This window comes from Lacerta agilis, chromosome 3, assembly GCF_009819535.1.
Source record: "Lacerta agilis isolate rLacAgi1 chromosome 3, rLacAgi1.pri, whole genome shotgun sequence".
Taxonomy (NCBI): Eukaryota; Metazoa; Chordata; class Lepidosauria; order Squamata; family Lacertidae; genus Lacerta; species Lacerta agilis.
In genome coordinates, this window is record NC_046314.1 from 1,553,643 (window position 1) to 1,571,916 (window position 18,274).

Below are 18,274 nucleotides of genomic sequence, written 5' to 3' on the forward strand. Positions count from 1 at the left end.
CAGAGCTTTCCCTGAGAAAACCCGCTCTTTAAAGCTCAGTCAGAGCAAATGGCAATCCATGGAAAACCTGAACTGATGTTTGTTCTGATTGAGCACAGAGAGTTGGTTTTTGTGGGGAAAGCTCTGGGCAAAAAGCCCACAAATTCTTAGAAACAAAGCTTTTAAACACAGACCTGTGCCTGGGGCAAAAGTGAAGCTCTGAGGGGGGATTTGAACCCTGGTCTCCCAGGTCCTATTCCAGTGCTCTAATCACTGCACAAAACTGGATTGAAAATGAACACATAGAATAGAAAATCTGATGGAATTCAATACTTCTCTCTGTCTATCAGACAAAATAGGGAAACAGTTTTGAAGTTCAAGTAAGAATGAAAAAAGCTAGCACAAATGGATCAGATACTATTGACATTATCCAATGAAACATGAATGACATATATTATCCCTCAAGTTCTCCTGCTTTGGAGAATTGGTGCTTAATTGCTCAGTGGTATGACTACCACTCAGGTTTCAGGATGAAAAAGGCTCACTTCTATGCAAACCAAGCCTTTATTGCTAATAATCATAAATGAGATTTGCATGGTTTACAGTAGCATGCATATGATTGCAAGAAACTGTAAATAAAGTTTACGGTGCTCTGTTTGAGCAGAAAGAAGTTGCTGGATTTGGCGAGAAAATAAAAGACAAAATAAACTCAGAGCAGAGATTGAAGTGAAGTGTGAGGGGAGCAAGATACTTTTTTCTCAATATATAAAGTTTATTTTGTTGTGTGCTTATGGCAGCTTTGAAGAAATGTAGTCAACTCCATCAACTGATGTTAAGTAAAGGAGGGCATAAGTGAAAAAAGAGGTAATAGATGCTGTAGAATATAGTCCTAATTTCACACGATGCAGGATATGTATCAAAAGCGTAATAAGAAAATATGTAAATTGAAACATGATGTTTCAGTTAACTGCAGAGGCTGTTCTGAAAGGGAGCACAAATGCTCATGTTATGCTCAGGAGAAATCTACATATGAAAGAGGATTAGTTTATGGTCCTATGGTGTATATTGTGGGTTTGAAATATGGCATATTCTAAAAGCAGGTGAAACAGATAATAGTCAAATTTGATAGGGCTTCTGAACTAGAAAGTTGCTCCATAACTGAGGTAGAGTTTCCATTAATAAGGGACACATATGTTGTGATGAAACAGTTTCCTCCCGTAACATTATATGGTTTACCATTTATAAGTCTCAGGGATATTCTTTTAACCGAGAAACGCTTTTCAAGGCAAGCATGAGTTGTGTAGCTTTATCTAGGCTATGGAAGTTAACTGGTCTACATCTAATGAATGGCATGTGATCCTTTAAAAAATATTCTGTGGCACAACGTGCATAGATGATGAATACAATAGACCTGCACAGTTGATTCCTACCTCATCTGCTTCTTCTAGAAAGGCCACCAAACAAGGGACAGACTGTTTCGCCCTCTGTAAATCAAATAGGAAACTGGGCCAAAACCCTAAAATGTGATGTTGAAACCACAGAGTGTGGGGTGGCAATTCCATGGGATTTCTATAATGATCCTGGAATATTCAGAATTATTTGGGCCCCAGATACCTTAAGGACTATCCTTTATATTCCTGCCCAATCACCAGGGCCCTGGGGGGGGGGAGTCACAGTAGGGGTCCCCCCATAGCTTGTATCCCCCAGTAACTTTATAGTTTTATGAAACTTCCTTCCAGTTGAGGGCAGGCTGGTCCCCTCTCTATTGAACTTCAGCTGCCTACAGAAGGCTTTTATACCAGCAGGCATTTTAAGTGAAGTTTGATTTTATAGTTTTACGGTAACTGATTTTTATTTATTTGTATTGTATCTTTGTAAACAGCTTAGAGACAATTACAGTTAGGTGGTGTTTAAATAAACAAATTAGTAATTTCAAAATAAGCAATAACATTTAACATTTTAGTTGAATTCTGTCATTCACCTTAATTACTACTATTACTAATGGCGCTTGCATACTTTAGTCAGCTATGTTGCTTCGGTTGCCTGGGGAAGGGTAAAAAATAGTAATTTTTAGTTATGCTGAATAAGGCATTGTGAATGTTTGAATGGAACAGCACTAACTTGGTATTTTTAAGCATGCACACATTGTTCATGGGTTTTGATTTGCTATTTTTCATTATGTGGTGTTTGCTCTTGTATACCTGCAAACATTGTGGTTTTCTTTGTTTACTCAGATGAGTGGTACTGGATCTAGTCCAATGTCGACTATTGCTCCATCAGGCAGCGGAAGAGGGACTGGGAAATCAACAAACTTTACTCCTGAACTGCAAAGTATGATGTAAGTATCCCTTTTGTTTCCATATCTTATTACATTCATAATTCCACATAACTGGGAAGCAGAATTTATTAAGTAACTTAGCAGGTACTCTTGTTGTTGGATTTGAAAACACATGTAGCTAAAATAAACTTACATATAGGAAATATAGGGTGTGCTATATATTTTTCACTGTATATTATAGGGTGCTTGATCCTAGGATTGGAAGGAATATTTTCTGTTTGTTAAATTACTTTTCTTTCTTTTAAAAAGTGTATTATATTTTACAGTTGCTTTTTCATGATGCACAGTGGTATTTTGCGATGAAATAATGAAATAATGCTGTTTGTGACAGAATTAACTTGTGGACCATTTGGAACTGATTAGTCTTTGCTCTTGACAACAAGAATAATTTCTTACAAAGAACAGAAATTGACTGTAAAATGACATAGTGATGCAGTTCTAATTTGTGACAAGACTGGAACACTGTTGTTGTTTTATCTCAGAATACCTAGATTTTCATAAAGTCATTGGCTTCATATTTTTAAAATTCCATAATTGGGAGGATTCCATACTTAAAGCTTGATTAGTTGCCTTCTACAATGGGCCAGGCTACAAATCTTGATTTAGTGGAAGGCAACCTATTAATCAGGGAGGCTGACCTGCCAGCACATGCCATATTTTCTTTTATATAAATCCAAGATGTATTGGTCTGCAGAAAGTGGAGAGAACTCAAGCTAATGAGTTCTTTCTCTATGGATCATTATTTCTGATTTATCAAGGAGTTAAAAGAGAATGTTCAGCATAAGACTTAAGATTTTACTCTTCTCTCAGAACTGCAGATGGAGAGCAGGACAGGTACATTTTTGTATTGCATTTGTTTAGTTTTATTATGAATGTACCCTCCCTAACTCTTTAGTGATAGTAATTGGCCATTCACCTACATAATTTGCTGCTCTTAGGAGTGCTGTACATCAGTGGTGGTGTTTGATTTTGTATAGTAATGAGCTGATATGCTTAAAGAATTTTTACACCCATCTGCTGGAAAAGAATTGAATCCACTTTTAAAGCTGGGACAAATGTCTTCTTGTCATTCTAAAGAACAGCATCTGTCTTCAAAGAAGCAGATAATAATTATAACCTTTCAAAGTCTATTCTTTTTCAGTAAAAAGTTCGGTTATGTCAGAATTACTCATGTAAATACAGTTTGGACCACTTGGACTGCTGATTTGTTAGCCTCAGAACTAAATTAGCTTTGAAAGTGGTGGTGTTATAAATAGATATAATGCCAACTGACACATTGTCATATTTAGGGGCTGAGAACAGGCACCTGGAGATATCACCCAAATGTGACTGAGTCTCTAGTTATTCAACACACACACTTTTTTGGTATAGATAGCCTTTTGGATTTACTTTTGGAAGGAAGAACAGGGTGCAATGTTCTGACTGCACTTAGCTTTCTGCCTTTTTAGTGCTAGAAGGCAGAAGATGGTGAATTTAAACCACTGCTGCTAGTATCAAGCTTTGGAAAAATAGGTTGCTGCTGTTCTCTCAGTAATAGTTTGGTTTCCGTGGGGGCAAAGGCCAGTGGTATTGCACAGAACAATGAATGGGTGATTGCTCCCTCCCTGGCTAGTTACTTAGAAGTGAAGTGTACTTGGCTCTTGTCCGGTGGATCTTCTTTTTTGGGTGGTGGGATTGTATTGCCATCCATATCTTTATTCCTTGTTACATATTTCTTAGTCTCGAGAGGTTAATGTTTCCTATCCCAGTAGACAGAAATTATACCGACCTTGAACACCTGGCACGTACAGATATTACTATTTGCTGCAACTGTGGGTTTACGCCACCCTGTGTGCAGTGGCAATACCTATGCAGTACCAAAGCAGGTGGAATTGTTCCCAAAAATCACACGAAAGAGGATCCTCTTTGTGCATTAGAATGCTTGCACACTGGCTTATTCTTGGCTGTTTACTACAGGGGGCGTATCTGCACAACAATTTTTAAAATACTACGCCGGGGTCCCCAAACTAAGGCCCGCGGGCTGGATGCGGCCCAACCGCCTTCTAAATCCGGCCCGCGAACGGTCTGGGAATCAGCGTGTTTTTACATGAGTAGAATGTGTGCTTTTATTTAAAATGCATCTCTGGGTTATTTGTGGGGCATAGGAATTCGTTCATTATTTCCCCCCCAAAATATAGTCCGGCCCCCCACAAGGTCTGAGGGACAGTGGACCGGCCCTCTGCTGAAAAAGTTTGCTGACCCCTGTACTAAGCAGTAAAGCAGGGGTGTCCAACAGGTCCCAAAGCTAAGCAACTTATGCTTCCCGAACCCCCTAAAAACGGAGCTTTTCCCTTCCCCCAAAAAAGCTCAACAACTTTGACCTGAAACCCTGATAAAGGGTGGTGGATCACTGCCAGTTTTTAATTCTGTGAGTAGATCGCAGTCTCTTGGAAGTTGGCCACCCCTGCAGTAGAGGGTTTCAGAGTGCACCAAAAACACGTCATGTATAGTAGTAGCACAGAGAAAAGCTCATGATGGGGTTCCATAAGTTAGAAGTTCCAAGTTGTTTTTTTTTTAAAAAAACCTTTTTGTGACTGACCTGTATGTAAAGGACTGTGATCCAAACACCCATTTCCCCAGATATTCAGTAGCCTGCACATAAATATCCAGTTATATGGGAAACCCAAACACTATTAGCATGGTAGAAGTTAATCAGTGCCATGTTAGAAAAAATATGTCAATGGGAAACTCTAGGATTCACTCATGAAGTTGCTGTGACTAAATGAGGCTCTGATGCCTTGCTTGGAAATTATACAATTATGTTTCATTTCAAATACATTTTTTATCTTAGGTTTCCTTTCCCTTGGCAATTCTTGGACTTTTTAAAGTTTGTTTTCCTAAAAGCGTTTATCTAAATTGAATAATTCATATTTTGATATTCAGACTGGAAGGAAATATAACAGAACATTACTTGGGCTTGGAAATCAAAGGAAGGACATGAGTCTAGTGAGCTATTGTAAGCCAACTTGATTCTTTGGGCAAGTAGCAAAGAAGCTTTGATTTTTATATAATTGCTGATTTCCTGATTAAGCACTTTCTTAACTCTCCTCCCCGCCAGTATACACACAATTCCTGTCAATGCAGAAGTTATTATTGGCTATGTAAGTGAAGACCTAGACATCTTCATACTGTTTTGGACCTAGTGCCGTTTCTACTTTTAAAAGCAATCCAAACAAGTAGACTTTGATTCTGAGATACATTTCACCAACTCTTCTGTTGACTTCACTGGAGCTGGTGGAATTCTTCCAGTAGGTTTATTTGTGTGCATTTTTCTTGAAAAAAAAATATTATTAGCAGAAAATAATTACATGTCAGGAATAGACTGTGGACATAAATATTAAAATTGTTTCCTTTGGCTTCTGCCACAAGAACTTATCTAGAATCCTCCAGGAACTTTTTTTAAAAAAAACCCCAACATGTAATTTACAGGCTACTTCTAAAATGCATTTTTGGAGGTATATTGATTGCACTGAAACCTTCCTCCATCTTTGCATCATTAGGAAGCAATATTGTTCTGTATAGAACTAATTTTGATCTTGTTCACATACGATTGACCACCAGTTCATTTTTGGCCTGTTGCTTGCCAGACCTGCTAACCACCCCGTTACTTAATTACTTACAGCCGGGTTTGGACATCAAAGTAGGGTTTGATTAACCATATTGTGCACAAGCTTCAAGCTGGTGAATGCAGGTCAAACTCTGCTACTTCAATTCTCTCTTAGTTGAAGAGGGACCAAACCACAGAGCAGCTGGCTTAGCTAGCGTCATGTCTGAACCAGCACTCGGGGCTTGTTTCTCCAAACAAATCACAACTGGGAAGCCAAGGTTTGGTCTTGGCTTCTTGATATGAGGGACACCTGGCCTGCCAGTAATACACGCGAAATGTTACAAGAAAGGAGATTCCAACTGAACACCAGGAAGAACTTTCTGACAGCAGGAGCTGTTCGACAATGGAACACTCCCTTAAGAAGTGGTGGACCTTAAAAACTTTCCCTGGAGGTTTTTGAGCAGAGGTTCTATGTCATGGATTCTTTAGCTGAGATTCTTGCATTGCAGGGGGTTGGACTAGATGACCCTGGGGTCCCTTCCAACTATACAGTTCTGTGATTCTGTGAGCTAAATATTTGGCTCCATGGCTGCAGTAACCTATCAAGGACAAAAGGCAGCAAAATATCTGTGACTGGATTTCATGCTTTTTTAAAATAAATTTTAATAGCAACTGGGGGTGATCCATTTGGGACTGCAGCAGTTTGGAAGATGTACTTTAACTTGTGCTGGTTTGATGATGAAAATCTCCCCCCACTACTATTTGTTCTGTGGGATAAAATGTGCATTGAATGATGAAACCAAATAAAGAAGTTCAAGTGACTTTTCTGATTCTCTCCCTCTTGTTTTGCAGTATAATTTTGGCAGGCATCTACTAGAATTACAATTTAATGATTAGTCTTCAGTTGTCATTAATTGTCAAAACACTGTGTACTACAGGCAAAATCTGTGGATATTAGTAAATTAAAACTCAAGCCATATTTGATTCTACTGTGTTAAGAGGCTCCAGGTTTTTAGTCTTATTTCAGATTGTACCGTATTTCCGTGTTGAAACATCACATTAAGGAAATGGCAAATATAATGAGAGTATTTTGTGTTTTCATCAAGCTGATTGTATGATTATATTAGAATCATCAGGATGAAGCCACAACATATCTTCATCCTACTATGCTAATATTCCTACAACTTTTTAAATTGTACCCACAGTACAGAGCCCTTTGTAGACATGGAGGTGCGGGGGTGTGTATGTCCTTTGCTGCAGGCATCCTTTTGCTCCTGTGGAGCTGCCCATTAATTGAAGTGAACAGAAAAGCTCTTCTAAGTAGCAAACATCTATGTGCACATTAATTTTTCTGCACCTGGAAGGAACAGCTGAACAAGGGCATGTGGCTGTTAAGTCATGGCCAGGGTGGGATTTTTTTTTCCAGGCAGAGGGCATCTTCCATGGGGCTCATGGCAATGGTGGGCAGGAACAGAGGAAAAAGTGGGCAGACCAACTCTCACCTGTAGGCAACAACTCAGTCAGAGGTTTCTATACAAATGTGGGCACACACATCAGTTACCCCCACCTTGATGTATGTGGACTGACACATTCCAGCCAGGCAGAAGCCCCTGAGGAGGATGTGAGGGTTATGGCCTGGGGTGAGTTAAAGGGCTAGAGAAAGGCCTGGAGTCAGACTGCAGTTGGTCTGAGGTTTCTCACCCATGGGTTAGACCAGCCTTTCTCAAGGGATGATGTGAACTGTAGCTCAAGAACACCTTGGGAACCTGAGGCTGAGAAAGGCTGGGTTAGACTGAAGTTGCTTAATGACAAGAGAAAGAGAATGGGGAACTGTTATTATAGTTGGGGAACTATTATAGTTACCATATTTGTGTCAACTGCATTTTATGTTATAAAAAGTTGAAATCCAGATGTAATGTACTGCATTTTGTTGCTGCTTTAAAATATATACTGTGCATTAAAATCAATTGGAGATGGACAGAGGCTAATATAGTCAATTTAACATAGGATTAATATGTTTTAAAATGTTAGTTCTTTATGTGCTTGTGATGATTAAAACAGTTTTTTTCCTTAAAGTATTTACATATGCTGAGATCTCTAACCTAAGAATCTCAGTGTTTTGTCAAAAGGAATAAAAGAACTTCCAAAATGAGGGGCTTGGGTTTCAGTAATTTCTACTGGGGGATTAAGCCAGAAGAGGCAATAACATCCAAAACAGAAGAAACATTATCAACTGCTAGAACAGTTTTTGATGCCAAGGAATGCACAAACATGGGAGCAAACATTATACTAACACATCCAAGACGTCACAATAACTGAAGGAAAGGAACAAGGGTAGATTACACCAAATAAGAACAGCACAGGCACACAGCAAATATTACTTGTGCCTTTCAAAAAATATTGTGTAGTACTAAGTATTTGCTTATAGCAACTTCTGCCTTTTTCTCTTGCAGGCTTTTAATTATTCCCTAGTACTACCTGCTGTTTTAAATAAGAGTTTAAATTATTGGTTTGATTTTTATCATTGATTGATCTTTGTGCATTAAACATTTTGGTAAAGTGAAATGTTCAAGTCCCCCATCCAGTGTAAAAAAAGAAATCTAACCAAAACTGAATGAAGATTCTGGAGTTAGTCATCAATTTTCTGACATTCTCTTTGTGGTGAGTGACTTCCCAGCATCTTCAGGAATAGCTTGGTCCTTTTAACCTTCTAAAGTAGGGGTAGCCATTGGGTTGGATGTGGAACCAGTTCTGACCCACATGGTTACCAGATAGAATTCTAGTTAAGCTGAGATAGGTTTGGCTTAAGTTTTACTCATAGTGAGGAGAGAAACCCTGTGAAATTCAGAGAGATTTCTTCCAAAATTTGTATGCAGTGCCTCAGTCATATCAATATGCATATTTTCCATGCCTGTTGTGGAGCATTTATGACTAGGTGTTGTGGAGCATTTATGACTTTATTGTGCAGATTACCCAGAAAATAGCTTGATCGTGGAGCAAAATGTACTGAAAATGTATGAAAACCAACCCCGGACCACTGACAACCCATCTTCTAGCTTGGATGTGACCTTCTGTGCTTTAGCTTTGCTATTTCCTCATTATGCTTCCTAAAATTAAAACCGTTGAAATCTGCATGTCATTTTTGTTATGTCCATCAGTAACATCATCTCCCTCTCTCTCTTGAGTTAATTTTGGATAACGTTGGAAGGAAATGGCAGTAATGATCTTGCCCATGAGAGTGTTGGTTAACCAGACTGTAATTTGAGGTTGTACAGGATTTCTCCATTCCATTCTGTCCTTGTTTACCATGTTTGAACCCAGAAGCTTTGCTGAGACTGCATTGTGCAAAAATAACTTAAAGTCTGAATGAGTTGTTTACAACCTTTTTCTTGTGCTTATAAGAGACATGGGGTCAGGGAGTAAATTTGCTTGGAATTCCCCATAACATCAACTAGGGTCTATCAGAACAGGCAAACAATTTTACATGCACATTCATGCAAGCTCACCAGACCTGTTGAGGTGATGGCAAATTTTGTTTTTCTCTCCAACCTCCTTCTTTGCAAACATACTGTGGATGTTGAACTTTTACAGATAGCAGCTAACTCAACTGAGATGTGGCTTACTTTGGTTTAGAGTTGCTTCCCTGGTAGAACGAAATTTGTGTCGCCTCCACTCGTTCTGGTTCTTTTTCTAACCTCCTTTGTTTCACAGAAACAGTGGACACTTCAAATTTGCAATTTTATTAATACATAGCCCCTAACAGAGCTTTAGTCCAATGCTTGCTGTCATGAGTGTACACAGAGGTAAGTCATACCTCCTCAGCAATGAATAGAAACCCAGATCTCTGCTCATTCACCAATGCGCTCTGAGTTCTGTTTTTTAAAAAAAACCACATACACACGCACAAACAAACAAACAGTGAATGAGTTGTGAAAAAAACTAACATTTTTAGGCACCACAAAAGGCTTTAGCCCTGTGCTTGCTCTCAGGAACAAGCCTCACAGAAGACAATGCTTACTTCTGAATAAACTGAATAGGATTGTGTTAGTAACCACCAGTGCATTTCAGTGCATTTCTGAGAGGCTCCTGACTGGCTAGAGTTTCTTCAAAGAGAAATAAAATCAAAATGGTTGTTCAGAGGGTTCCCTCAGCCCTCCCTCAGATGCCCATACTGGAATTCATTATTTAAAAACATGCATACTTAGTAGTGAGAGCTGGACCATAAAGAAGGCTGATCGCCGAAGAATTGATGCTTTTGAATTATGGTGCTAGAGGAGACTCTTGAAAGTCCCATGGACTGCAAAAAGATCAAACATATCCATCCTTAAAGAAATCAGCCCTGAGTGCTCACTGGAAGGGCAGATCCTGAAGTTGAGGCTCCAATACTTTGGCCACCTCATGAGAAGAGAAGACTCCCTGGAAAAGACCCTGATGTTGGGAAAGATGGAGGGCGCAAGGAGAAGGGGACAACAGAGGACGAGATGGTTGGACAGTGTTCTCGAAGCGACTGGCATGAGTTTGACCAAACTGCGGGAGGCAGTGGAGGATAGGGGTGCCTGGCGTGCTCTGGTCCATGGGGTCACGAAGAGTCGGGAACGACTGAACAACAACAACAAATACTTAGTAGTTATATGGTGTATTTCAGATATTTGGAGTGCTTCCTTTTTATAAATTTATTAATATGTAAAAGTCCGTGTCAATATTAGCCCTGTATTGCAGACAACCCATTTTGCCTCTGTACACCTGCAGGCAATTTTCGGAAATTGGGGACTGCCTGCAGTTGCATACCAGCTTTCCCAAATTAAAACCATGCTCAAGGCGGCCCACAGCATGCATGCATATATATATATATGTATATATGTATATATATATATATGTATACACACACACACAACACACACACACACATACTGCAAGCATAACAAAAATAGTCAATAAACAATAAACACCAAAAGCATACATCCAAACTCAACTATTTCCACACAATTCATAAAATCCAAAATGAAGATACCAAATGTTAACAGCAACAACCCCTACCCCTAAACCAGAGGCTCTCAAACTTATTTGGCCTACCACCCCCTTTTCAGGAAAAAATTCCCAGTGCCCCTGAGAAATCTACCTTCTTTAAGTGAACAGACAGATGCAGTGACAAATGTGCCTTTTCTCATGTCTCTATATTATTACCTCTGTACTACAACACAGTAAATAAGACACCTTGAAGCTTGAAATTATAACATTATTTATTAAAATCAACCATAGTAACAGATAATGAAGGATAATATTAAAATAAAAATTATGATTAACGCTAAAAATAATCCTAATGAGAAGGGTGAACCTGGTCTGTTGCTATCAGTTTCTTAGAGTATTTATTATTTGGCTCTATTTTTGTCTGCAGCATTCTTAAATCACCGCGATTAGCTATTTGCAGTCCAGTCCACCCCGGGGGCAGGGCCAGCGCCGCAGCTTGTGCGCCATTGGCCAAACAGGAAAGCAAGCTGTGATCAACTTTCCAGGCCTGGGAAGTGAAGCTGACAAGGGCTTACCTAAGCCCAGGTAAAACCCTCGCCTCCAGCACAACCGCCGGATCCAGGGGAGGCATTGTCGCCATCCTGCATTAGTGCCCAACCTGGCAGTAAGCATCATTACACAAGAGATGGAACATGTATGAATGGTTTTTCAAAATGTTACTCTCTTCTCATCTTTCTTTATTCTTTCGCTGCCGCCTTATTTTTATTCAATGCCCCCAAGTGCACCTGAGGCTACTACCACCCCCTGGATTGTTTCAGCCCCCCCCCCCCCCCCCGGCACTAAATTTAGGTTACCAGATGTCCCTGTTTCCCGGGGACAGTCCCCAGATTTACAAATCAGTCCCGATACAAAATCCTATCATTCCTACTGAAGTTAAAAAGTTTCCCCGGATTCATCGAAAAAAATCTGGTAACCTTACACTAAACAATACCCCAGCCCAGGTGTCTGTTCAGCAGCCTTAGCTTTTGCAGCTGGAGTCAGTCCAGGCCCCGCCCTCCCAGGCCAGGTGGGAAAAGGCCTGCAAGGCAGGGAGCGGCTCTTCCCAGACTCACAGCCAAGATGGTCTCTGGCCACTTGTGAAAATAAAAATGGGGGAGAGACTAATAATGTGTATTACCCTGAACTTCTTGGGGAAATGGGCATAAATGCAAAAAATACTTTACTAATCACAATTATGCTGAAGACGCTCTGGAGCCAACTGCACTGCTGGCCTCTGCGCCGGCCCCTTCTTACCCTTTACGGGCGGACTGAAGTGAAGGCTGCTAACTCCGGGTCTGCTCCCCTTTGCCCTGCCCCGAGGATAGGCTAATTTAAACGCAGGCAAAGGAGCCTCTTGGATCGTTGGCAGCAGGGAGGCAACGGCCGGCGGAGCGGTGTGGCTGCCGGAGGAAGACGGTGGGCACACGCTGGGCCACAAGCTGCCCACCAATGGGACTGGTGAGCGGTTATTTTCACTCATGTTGTTGCAGTAATTTTTCTCCCTCTTGGTGTTTTTTATTTTTTTTAAAGTAAAAGTTTACACCAAACCATGACATTGCATACAGGCAAAGGCGCCTGCCTACTGTTCTCTCCCTTTTGTTGTATAAGGGGGAGCAGCAGTTGACACCCCCCTCACCAGCCATGGCACATAGTATCCTAGGCAAGTCAAGTTATGAGGCAGCAAATCCCAAAAGTGCATCTCTTTTCTACTGGCATTCAAAGTGAAATAACAAATAGAGTATCATTGCCCATTCATAGCACTCAATGCCACCTGCTGGGCTAGCCACCTCACTTTGCCTACCGATAGGCCTGGAAGTGCTCTCTTCTGAGTGATAGTGTTCATCTCTAACTTCTTTTGGGGCTGTCTGCTTTTCTTCCAGATCATGTGATTTATTTTTTAAAAAATACCTATATAGTTATCATTTTCAGTCATTCTGCCACCCCCTCTTAGACAGAGTGGGGGAGAGTCACTGCCTTTCTAGTTCTAAAAATAGGTTTCAGTAAGGGAAAATAGTGCTGACCCATAGTCTTCAAGGGTTGTTCATGGATGGGACCCTTAAATAATCATTCTTTTGTTGAGTCAATCCTGTATTGTTAACAGATGTTCCGTTGTCTCCCCCTGGTCATGATTCAGAGTCATTGGTAAAAAACACTTTGAAGTGCTGTACAGAACAAAACTTGAGAACTAAATCTTCTCGTAACATAATTAGTTATGAATCAATTTGTATTTGTTAGACTGAGTTGAATGCACAGTCAGAAGTGTGGTAATAGAATCATGCAACTTTGCACTTGTGAGTAACAGGCTGGCTTTGGTTTCAGAATACAATGTACTTCTTTGGCTTTAAATAGCTCAATGCACAAGTTAACGATTATACCAAATGCCAACCTTCTATAGCTCTTCGGGTGCCCAGAGTGCTTTACATCTTATCTAATATATTTAATCACAGCTCCACGAGGCAGATAATTTAGTTTCCCATTTTGCAGATTGGAACTGAAGCCGAGGCATAGCAATTTGACGAAGTCACCCCTTTGAGTAAGTTGCCAGGTCAAGGCAAGCACACTTATGCACGCTGATATTTTTGTTGGTGTTACAAGGCATTGCTCTTCTTTCGTGAAAATGTGTTGAAAAGTCTGGTATCCTTGTTAGTCTGAACTATTTGTACTTAAATAATCACATTGGTATCTCAGTGATAGGGCTCTATAAGCTACTGCAGTGAGGCTGTAAGTCACGTGATCTGCTGTAATGAGGATTTATGGCTCTACCATGCCTATGAAACAAACTAGACATAAAACCAAATAAAGTATGCACTAACATCTCCTTCACAACTGAATGCTTAGTCTGAACCCCACAAGCCAGCTGAAATAAAAACTCTTCTGAAAGAGGCACTGGCCAGTCCCTAACAAAGGGCGTTGTGGGCAGGCAATAAATGTGTTTCTCTGGGTCCCCTTGTTTGATGGTGGAAGTATTAAGAGGGCATTAGCAGCTTGTCTTAAAAGAAATTGGATGGGCACTAAGGATACATGCACATGCCCTGAGCCAGGGCTAGAAGAATCTTTCTGTTTCACACTTTTCCAATCTTAACCTCGCCATGTTTCTGTAGCAATTGGCAATAATTATAAAAATCCTCATGAAAGTTCTTCAGCATTTTAGTGTGAATTTTTCCTAATGAACAGATTTTTGTTTGTAGTTTTGATTGATGTACACCTTTTTGGAAGCAACTTCTCCTGATATAATGCATTTTTGTACACAGTTCGTTGGTGCACTACATCACAAAATTTGGATAAGTGAGAATTTTCTAGGATGGCTGTGTTTTAATTCTCATATTATTTTGGAAAGGGCAAAGTTAATTACCGTATTTTTCCGTATATAAGACTAGGTTCCCCCCTCCCTTAAAAATAATGTCAAAAATTTGGGGGCGTCTTATACTCTGGGCCATCTCCCCCATTTTCCTAAATCTGAGCCCCCCAAAATAGGGGGCATCTTATACATGGGGGTGTCTTATAGACAGAAAAATATGGTAAATTCGCCTTTAAATGTGAACTGAATTGACTTTCACCCACAATCGTATCATGAGCAGAATCTGGGTCAGAAGTAAAACTGGTGCTGCTTATTTTTTTGTTAAACTGTAGTTGGAGTTACTGAATTGAAGTAATGCATTTGTGTGTGGGACCTTGTGTGTGCGACACATGTGCTTTAATGAGTTGTGATCCCTTTCCTCAGGTGTGATGTCTTCACTTGAGCCACTGAGATTTTTCTCAATGCCTGGTGCCACTGTATTTTGGAAGCACTGCATGCAAGAGGTGGAAGTTGCAACAAGAATGTGTCCAGATTCCCATAATAATGTCATCAAATTGGAAAATCTCATGGGGAGGCAAATTAAAATGCTAAAGGGTTTCTAATACATGAAATATGGAGAAAGATGAAACATTTTGGAACATTCTGGAAGTGTTTATCTTGGAAGGGTACTACTGAGTAGAAGTATATTGTAGTGCTGCTGTTGATTAACATAACTTTCATGCTGCCATCCATGATAAGTACAATAATCTATATTTAATAGTTTGCACCCTTTCAGCAGTATTCAGAAATAGCTCATTGTTCAACATAAATAACTTCACTCAACTTTTGGCACTGAAAAAGGCAATGAATTTGGGCTTCATCTAGAGGTTCTCAGTTCTGTAGTATTGCTGCCATTTTGGTTTTTTTTTGGGGGGGGGGGGCGACAGCCATGAAGGTTAGAAAGTTTTTCTTGACTAAATAAATGACTCCTGCCCATTGAGTTTCAAAAAGAGGTTTAGTAGAGTGGGATGGGCCATGAAGAAGGCAAAGAGCGGTTTATAGGACAGTTGAATGGTGAGAACCTGCAGCACAGCAGATTTATCAGAAAATGGTGGCAACAGATTTAAACTGTAAAAAAGCTGAGCATTATAACAAGTTGACCAGGAATCCTGTGGCATCAGTGAAGATTATAAGAGGAGACAAGGCATTTGTTGAGAGTGTTCTTCATTATCCTTCTGCTGGTTGACCAAGGTGTCCATTGAAGGGCCCTCAGTTGTATAGTACCTAATGCTCCTAATATGTTTAATTTTGACCTGACCTTCTTTCTTGAATGCCAGTCCTCTCAGTTCCATGTGATTGCTGCAGCAATGCTTTGAGATAGATTCTAGCTCAGGGGTCAGCAAACTTTTCAGCAGGGGGCCAGTGCACTGTCCCTCAGACCTTGTGGGGGGCCGGACTATATTTGGGGGGGGGGAATGAACGAATTCCTATGCCCCAGAAATAACCCAGAGATGCATTTAAAATAAAAGGACACATTCTACTCATGTAAAAACACACTGATTCCCGGACTGTCCGCGGGCCGGATTTAGAAGGCGATTGGGCTGCATCTAGCCCCCGGACCTTAGTTTGGGGACCTCTGTTCTAGCTTGTTAATTGCTGCATGCCTTTAATGGAGACAAGGGACAGAGTGCCCTACTGTGATTGCACCGTGATTTTTTCTGGCCTTGGTCTCCTGCCTTGCTGCTCATCTATAGGCATAATCACCTGAATGATTGGGTAACTTGTTATGTTTGTTTATGAATTTTCCAATACATTCCAGGTAGGATTTTTGAAATACATTAGCTCTATAAAGTTTCAATTAACATGCTCATTTATGTTCCATTGGAAAGCATATAGCATTGAACCCAGACTAAGTTAGTTGTAATTAGTTCCCACTAAAATCAATGGGAACTAACTCATGACTTTTATTGGGACCTCAGTTTAACTAAGCAGCTCACCTAAATACAGGCAACAACCCATTTACGTGGGGGTTATGTTCCGAGGCACCACACGTTTAAGTGAAATTGTGTATATTGTGAACACCATTGAAAAAGCCTGCAAACATCCTCTAAAGCTGTAGAAACCATTGAAAATCCTTTAAAAAACAAAAATTCCACAGGTTTTGTTAGTTGGTTTTTGTTTTTAAAATCTAGTTTTATGAAAATACATTTTTTTGATACAATGAAACATTTGTAAATATTCTCGTCTCAAAATTAAAAAGTTACAGAAGTTGAAATGGAATATAAATTTAATTTCTGTAGTTTTAGGGAGAACCAAATGAGCTCATGGTGAAGGGGCAGGGAAGGTTCTGGGAAGGATCTGCTGATGAGTGGGGGTTAAATCCTGCTGCCTTAAGTGTGAAATCCTGTTGCCTCCTAGGAACAGGATCACACAGCAACTTTAAGATTAAACTTGGCATCACAGTTGATGGGTGGATTGCCATGGTTTGGGGAAAATGGCTTTATGGGCCAAGATTCACTCAAGATTCACAGGCTGAAGGTTAGAAGGGTGACTTTTACATTGTTACAGAAATAAAAATAAAATGTCCATATTCAATTTTGAGGCTCTTAGAAACAACATCAACACCTGGAGCTGAGGGGGTTGTAAGAATTGGGCAGGTGGAAACAAACAAATATCCCAGAAACACTTCAGATACACAAATGTGGTACACTTGTACCTCTCCATCAAGGCCATAGCTGGAAGTCTGGGATCCAAAGGCCAGAGCTCAGTCCCCCAAGAATCTGGTGCATGTTAGAGGAGCTTTGCATGAAAAGTCCTGCCTGAAGCAGAAATTGGTGGTTGGTGCAAGGGCATCTCTGCATCACAGCTATGGTTTATATGCTGAATTAGGATAAGTTTGAGGTTTGTCTTCTTTCCTTGTTTATCTTCAAAACCCTGCACTTTTCAATCCCTTAGTCTTATGACCGGGAACATCTTAAATTGTAGAAATATTTTAAACGAAATTTTGAGCTATAACTCTCAGATGTTTTTGTAAGAGTAGTGGCCTTTCATATTGCTATTGTAAGCTGCCCTTTTCTGTTTTTCTTTCTCGTAATTCTTGTAATATGACTCTTTGATGCAGTGCTGTCAAGAATATTCTCGGAGTGGAGATGAGGACTTTACATAAAACTCTCAATTGCACCTGGCATTTTCCTATGCAACTGTGATGTTTTATAAAAATGCTAACAGACAGGTATCAAGAACACTTGGTATCTTTTTACAGTACAGTATGGCTAATCTCTGCAATAGTTTTATTTCTTTGGCATTCATAATGTATTGGTTATTTCCTTACTGTCTTACGAGGAGGGGAGGAGGACAGCATGGGGCCTGATGGCCTGCTCAACATCTCTTAACAATGGGTTGAGGGCATGTTTGCATTAGCTCATAGGAAACTACCCTGCTGGCCAGAAATCTATGCTTTCTTCCTGTTATACCTAGTTTTCTATGCGGAGAAAAAAATGGAGAACTGTATTTACTCCCCCCCCCCCCCACACACACACTAAAAAAAAGGAGATATGCATGCCTTGAGGGTCCATTAAACAGAAATGATAATCATGCCTGGGGGTGGTCCCATTCCACTGGAGAGCTTTGCAATTTGACAATTACTCTAACACAGGGGTTAGCAAACTTTTTCAGCAGGGGGCAGTCCACTGTCCCTCAGACCTTGTGGGGGGCCGGAGTATATATTTTTTGGGGGGGAAATGAATGAATTCCTATGCCCCACAAATAACCCAGAGATGCATTTTAAATAAAAGCACACATTCTACTCATGTAAAAACACCAGGCAGGCCCCACAAATAACCCAGAGATGCATTTTTTATAAAAGGACGCATTCTACTCATGTAAAAACACCGTCCGCGGGCCGCAGTTAGAAGGCGATTGGGCCGGATCCGGCCCCTGGGCCTTAGTTTGCCGACCCATGCTCTAATGTAACAGTAAATTGGTACCACTGATCATTTACATAGAGTTTTTAGGATGCAAAGTGATATTCAGTGACCCTGTTCCTGTGGCAATGCTTTGTTTTTAATACTGAATTTCAAAATGTTCT

At 40.3% G+C, this 18,274-nt stretch overlaps 2 protein-coding genes across 7 annotated transcripts in view; one reads left to right on the forward strand and one right to left on the reverse strand.

Moving 5' to 3' along the window:
• Positions 1-18,274, reverse strand: part of RUNX2 (RUNX family transcription factor 2) — a 178,747-nt gene that overhangs the window by 144,439 nt on the left and 16,034 nt on the right. The window lies entirely within an intron of this gene.
• The window catches only part of SUPT3H (SPT3 homolog, SAGA and STAGA complex component), a 231,597-nt gene that overhangs the window by 40,019 nt on the left and 173,304 nt on the right, over positions 1-18,274 (forward strand). For all 3 annotated transcript variants that reach the window (XM_033145597.1, XM_033145596.1, XM_033145595.1), the window contains exon 2: positions 2,214-2,317. In XM_033145597.1, coding sequence (XP_033001488.1) covers positions 2,214-2,317 — 104 coding nt within the window. The remainder of the gene's footprint in view (positions 1-2,213; positions 2,318-18,274) is intronic.